General features: G+C 37.4%; 1 protein-coding gene across 1 annotated transcript; it reads right to left on the reverse strand.

Moving 5' to 3' along the window:
* Positions 1-4,059: 4,059 nt before the first annotated feature.
* Positions 4,060-5,709, reverse strand: LOC141714206 (uncharacterized). Its single transcript, XM_074517738.1, has one exon. The coding sequence runs from the start codon at positions 5,707-5,709 to the stop codon at positions 4,060-4,062; it is 1,650 nt and encodes a 549-aa protein (XP_074373839.1).
* Positions 5,710-6,939: the final 1,230 nt, after the last annotated feature.

A 6,939-nucleotide genomic window follows, 5' to 3' on the forward strand; every position in this document is an offset into this window, starting at 1 on the left:
AATAAAAAAACACAAATTACACTCTTGAGAAACAAAACATGATTACTTAAGTATAAAAAATCTCTATTTGAACCCTTTAGTTTCACCTTTCAGCAACTCAAAAGCTTGAAATTATCCAGAGAATTCAGAAAATACAAGGAAGGCCAAAGTAATGAAGACTATAAAATATATCCATACCTCAGATGAATCATCACTATCATGTTCGTCCTCACTTTCCGGATTATAATCATCATCATCCGGAGAGGCTTTGTCTTTTTCTTTGGATTTCTCAATAACTGTTGTTGATCGAGCTCTCAAATCAACCACTAATTTTTTGATCCCAAGTTCTTCCAACCTTCTATCATTTTCCTTCATTCGATTAAGTCTTTCTTGCTCACTGGCTGGTAGCGGTGGGGGGGCACCTGCAATAATTATAAATCAGCACTGTTATTAGTGTAGCTCAACTATGCATTGTACTTTCTTTCTAAAAATTTGGAAGGAGTGTTTAAGTGATTATTACAAGTGTTACAGTCCAGGTTAGAAGAAAAAAAAGAGGAACATTAACAAGGATACCTAGATGTCAGGTATAGCAAGTTCAAGGGGACATCTTACTTGGCGTGCATCACCTTGTAGCTGATCTTTCATTTTCTCATTATTTTGCAAAGTACGGGGTTTTTTTCTTTTGATTTCGGTAAGTGGTGGTGGGGGCAACTACAATAATTTATGAAGACAAGGTCAGTGATTAAATTGACACAACACAACAATAACCATTATAACTTATGTTTTTAAGAAGGAAAATTAAAAAAAATTACCTCTTTATCCGGAATAATATCATCTTGTAACTGCAGTTTCCTTCTAGTAGACCCTGTATCATTTTCTTGCCCAGCAGTTGCATCTTGCTGAGTAGGCAACAGAGCTGGCGATGATCGTAATGCATACCTCCGACTGGGCTCAGGTGTCTTCTTAACAATCTTCCTTGGGTTCTACTTCTGCTGGAGTTCATGTGTGGTAATATATTTCCGCTTTTTTATTTTCTTCGGTGAAACTGTATTTATGCAAGAAAAAAATCCAAGTCAAAGAATTATCTTCAACTAATATGGACATCCAAGTCCCATTATGCATATATAAAAAGATACAAAAATAGATAGAGATGTGTATTTAATGGGGACCTAATTATTTATCAGCAATAGGCATACCCCTTATATTCTATCTCAGACACGCAGCATATATTGTACAGTTTCAGTCTTGACCAAAAAATTAAATGCCTATTTGTCGTATTTTAAGTCACCTTCTTATTTTACATGCTTTTTAGAATTATAACTTGTCTCAAATGCAATTTCATTAACAGAGTTGGTCGAAACTAAATCTAAAAATATTATACACCACATAATTTGTAAAATACGTGACCAAGTTAAGAGGTCCAGCATAAATGTATACCTTCAAACAGGCTTTTCCTCGGCCTGACAATCACGTGTGGCTGCATCTCACACAACGGCTCAATTGCAGGGTCAACAACTATGTCTACATAAAGCTTGACCTCTTCGCCATCGTTGCATTTTTCTATCTCTTGAATGATGTCCAGGTCAGTCCTCAGCAGCTTCCAACCACCATGTTTTCCTTCTTTTGCATAGACTCCTCCGATTTCATTGAGTTTGAGGAGATTCTTCACCTCCTCCATCAGATCATTATATGCCCACATATCAGCATCTACATTATAAATAGTCAAGCAATCTCCACCAGAGTAACTTATCCTCCGAAACTCCCCACCGTGGTACAATCCAATATTAACGTGTTTTTCTGCCATCCTACACAGAGTTCAAAGAGATGTCAATGGATGACCATTAAACAAAAATATTTCAAATGTATCTCTGCCGAATCCTAGTATGCCATAAACACCTATCTCGAACTAATTGGTAAACACATATTAGATTAAATAATAAATAGCAAAATATTCATGAATTGGCACTCGACACAAATAATCACAGCAAGCAATGCAACAAACACAATTTCGATCAAAAAAAGATATTAAGCATCTACTTCATATCCTATATTTGTTTTTATTACACGTGTAGGATATTTGCAGCTAACATACAAGATTATAAAAATAAGAAAAAATAGTTATCATATGCATCTACTGAATCAACTAAATTTCAGTAAGGAGATTTAATCCCAACACTACGAAATATAACAAGGGCATGCTGAACTTACCAAGACAATAAATATAAACTACAAATCAGACGACGATGACAATAAATTTAAACTACAAAGATGGATTTCATTGAATAATTCATGGAAGAAATAAATTAAGATATTCAATTACATCTAAATAGTCCAAACACAGAGAAAATACAAAATAAAGTTCACTGTTGTGATTAATTTTAAACTTATAAATGTTTAGCAGTTTGGTTGCTTCATTTATCGGGAATGGGAACTCTTGTTGTGGGGATATCATCTCTGCACCAACTCATTTCATCAACATGAGTTTGAAGTCCACAAACAAATTCAGTCTCACGGAGATCAGTATCATTGACATCTTCATGTGCATCCACGTTTCCATTATCACACCACTCCCTCGGTAGTTTCTTAATTACATAATGTACATTCTTTTCGATTGGATCTTCCACATAAAAAACTTGTTGCACTTGTTTGGCCAGGACATGAGGATCAAATTTATGGCATAACCTATTGAAATTTACTCGAATGTGACCGTGTGGATCTTTTTGTTGTTGGTACCAACGACACTTAAATAGGACAACTGTAAATAATCCCCAGTAATCAAGTTCTATGATATCTTCTATCGATCCGTAGTAGCTGACATCCCCAACTATAGGGTTCTCGTCTCTAGAACTAGAGAAACTAGTTGTTTGTGCAGTCAAATATACACCACTATTTTGTGTTGTGCATCGAGAATCTCTATCACTTGTGTGGAATCGATAGCCATTAACAACATAACCAGTAAACCTTCTAGCTGTTCGATTAGGCCCCAACACAAACACCCCCAAGTCAATGGCTATCGAATTCTGCCGTGTGTCTTCGTGCCCTCTTGTATCTGTTCGTATTTGCGTGGGTGTCCACCAAGGCTTGATGTTCCCTAAAATTATACTAAGTTAAAACAGTGCAGAAAAGAAAAAGTTCTTGAATTATGAATTAAAATTATTTACGTTAGAGCTTATTAAACTTACTCGAGGAGCCTCTCTACTTCTTTGTTACCAGTATTGAACAAAACATAGCGATGACTTGCCTTCCAATCAACATCTTCCAAATGAATAATAGTTCCATCTTTATTCCTTCTCGTTCCGATATGCTATTCAGCTTGTGTTGGCCCTCTTTCGAAAACTGTTGAGCACATGTTGTTTTTTGTTGTTTCATCAGCAGCCAAAAATCTTGAACAAAAGGTTACACATTCTTCGGCTATGTAACCTTCTGCAATAGAACCTTCCGGCTTACTTCTATTACGAACGTATGATTTCAATTTTGCAAGATAACGCTCTATTGGGAACATGTTTCGAAGGTGCTGAGGTCCCCCAAGTCTAACTTCTATAGTTAGATGAACAAGCAAGTGCACCATTATGTCGAAGAAAGCTGATGGAAAAATCATCTCAAATTGGCAAAGTACCTCGACGATTTCAGTTTCCAACTTCTCAAGCTCCTCCAAATCGATAACCTTGCTCCATAGAGCTCTAAGGCAGGCACTCAATTTCATCAAAGGTACTGCAACCTCAGCCTTTGTAGTTTTTTTGATGGCAAACTGTAACAAGTAGTGGAGTATGAAATGAGCATCATGGCTCTTATACCCCACTACTTTCCTCTCCTTTGTGTGCACATATCGCCCTATATTAGAGGCACAACCGTACGACAGTTTAGTGTTTTTCAACACTGAACAAAAGATCTCCTTCTCTTTGTTCGACAAGTCAAAGATTGGTGCTCGTATTTCATGGTGTGCTCTATCTTCTAATAGAACAGGATGGAGGGGTTTTCTAATTCCCATTTCTTGTAAATCTTTACGAGCGGCAACATGATCTTTTATCTTGCCACTTATATTGAGTAAAGTGCCTAATATGTTATCACAAACATTTTTTTCTATTTGCATGGCGTCAAGGTTATGTCGAAGTGGATTATGCTTCCAATAAGGTAAATCGAAAAAATTGACTTCTTTTTAAAAGGGCCCTCAGTTTTACTCTTTGCCTTTTTCTTCTGCAGGCCGAATTGGTTTACATACCCAGACAACAACTCTTCAATGTCAGGTCCCGTTAAAACTGAAGGACACTGCCCCATTTCAATTGCGCCATTAAACCTTTTAGTATCCATTCTCCACTTGTGTGCAGAAGGAATAAACTTTCGGTAGTTCATATAGCACATTTTATTGCTATGCTTCAAATAAAGTGATGAAGTTTCATAATGGCAGACAGGACACCCTAGTTTACCTTTTGTGCTCCAGCCGGATAACATAGCATATCCCGGAAAATCGCTAATAGTCCATAGCACTCTAGCACGTAAATTAAAATCTTCATCAGCCAAGGCATCATAAGTATTGACGCCGACCTCCCATAATTCTTTTAACTCGGCAAATAAAGGTTGCATGAACACATCAATACTATTTTTTGGTGAATCTGGACCAGATATTAGTGTCGAAAGAATTAGATTTTCTTGTTTCATGCATAGCCAAGGTGGAAGGTTATAATTGACCAATACAATTGGCCAGGTGCTGTGACTTAGGTTCATTGAACGATAGGGGTTGAATCCATCTGAGGCTACTCCTAAACTAACATTCCAATTTTCTAATGAAAAATCAGGATAGTCAGCATCCATCATCTTCCAAGCCTTTGTATCAGCCGGATGTCTTACTTTTCCATCCTGTTGACGTCCCACATCGTGCCATTTCATTAGTTTCGAATATTCCTTGCACATGTATAGCCTCTGCAATCTAGGCTTTAGAGGGAAGTACCTCATCACATTAGCTGGCACTTTGTGTATAACCTGCCCCGGATCACTAGCATCATTGCCTTTTTTTTCTGGTAACACCCACCTAAAAACACCACAATTGTCACATTTTTCTTTGTCTTTATTTTCTCCCCAGTACAACATGCAATTATTTCGGCATGCATGTATTTTTTCATAGTGTAAGCCTAAATCCTTGATCATATTTTTTGCGGAATTCAAAGACAAAGGTATTTGGGCATCAGGAAATGCGTCTCTTATTAACTCCAGCAATTCCCCAAAGGCAGACTCGGAAATTCCATGAGCACACTTTAAATGATAAAGTTTGATCAGGAAACTTAACCGAGAGAATTTAGTGGATCCGGGGTATAGTGGTTGTTTACCCTCCCTAACATGGCCATAAAACTTTCTAGCCTCTGCATTTGTTAGACTTTCATAGTCATTTTCTAAATCTCGAAACTTTTTACCCGTACAATTGAACATTTCACCTAAAATATCTTCGAAATCCATCCCCGTCCCCGAATCCATGAAGTCAGTACTACCGTCTACTTTGGTATGTGATATCTCGCAAATCCATTTCATATGTAGTGGAGAAGGGCCACTACATATGAGATGATCATAGATAACTGTTTGAGTGTGCCAATAACGGTTGACACATACTTTGCAGGGGCACTTCATTTCTTCTCCTTTAGCATGAATTGGAAATGAATTTTCCAAAAATGCCTTTATCCCTCGTACATATTCTTTACTAGATTTTGGAAATCCTATCCAGCTACTATAATCATCTTCCATTAGTACACTGTATAATATAGCCTGCGAAGTTAAAAGATTATAAGTCTACCTAAAAAAGCCCGTGTAATCCTCTCTGTGCACTATACTGCAGTGATACTAGATAAACTAATAATTTCCTACATCTCATTCCCCATTTTTATCCATGCTTCCATTTTTATTAAATTTTTTACTTCAATCTACAACTGTAACTTTTAAATAGCACACAGGGAATAAATGTTATAATGTAAAAGATCAATAGTCAAAGACTTGTATATCACATAAAATCAGTTTGAGATTAGATTAATGTCTTAAGTATTCGAATAATATATATTTATTTAATTGTACAAGGAACTAAGGAAGGCCCAGTACTGCTAAGAGACGATAAAAACAAGACACAGTAACCAAATGGCAAACAGAGTTAAGCCTGGCATTTGGACATTAAATAACAAAAAACAGCGAATAAGCAACATAATTTCATCAATTCATCTCGGCACGTAATCACATCAAGAAATGCAATAATCATAATTACAAGAATCTAAAACAATAAAACTCAAACATAACACACATACACTGGACAGAGAGGCAGAGAGAGAGAGAGAGAGAGAGGCAGAGAGAGGGAGAGACATAGAGAGAGAGAGAAACAGAGAGATAGAGAGAGAGACAGAGAGAGGGGGGGAGATGACCACAAACACATATTACATTCATATTAAACACAAACTCTAAACGTATTACACATATTACACATATTAAACACAGACACATATTAAACATATTAAATAAGTAGGGATAAATACATAAAATCAAAAATAAAGTTCAAGTAGAGGTTACCTTGGTCCAAAATCGAAACCACAAAGCAGCTCTGAACCCTAATTGCTAGCTCCAATCGAAACCCTAAAATTCCGAAACCCTAATTGCACGCCCCAACTCCGTTGCAGAGAACCCGAACCACCAAAATGTTGCTTAGAACCACCTAATTGCTGTTGAATCCACCGAAATGAGAGCGGCTGAGGTGAGGCTGAGGTGAGAGTGCGACTGAGGTGAGGTGCGGCTGAGATGAGAGTTAGGGAGAGTGAGATGGGTGAGAGTTAGGGAGAGTGAGATGGGTGAGAGTTAGGGAGTGTTGGTGAGAGGTGAGTGAGTGAGCGAGGTGGGAGGCTGAGGTGAGTGAGCGAGGTCGAGAGAGAGTGATGTTTCTGAGAGAGAGACAAGGCTAGGGTTTTATTTGTGAAAAATTTTGGGGGGGAATTTAGC

Source organism: Apium graveolens, chromosome 3 (assembly GCF_009905375.1).
Source record: "Apium graveolens cultivar Ventura chromosome 3, ASM990537v1, whole genome shotgun sequence".
Lineage (NCBI taxonomy): Eukaryota > Viridiplantae > Streptophyta > Magnoliopsida > Apiales > Apiaceae > Apium > Apium graveolens.

Excerpts from the sequence above, each read along its gene's own strand:
- LOC141714206 (XM_074517738.1), bottom strand. The coding sequence starts at position 5,709 with ATGGAAGATGATTATAGTAGCTGGATAGGATTTCCAAAATCTAGTAAA.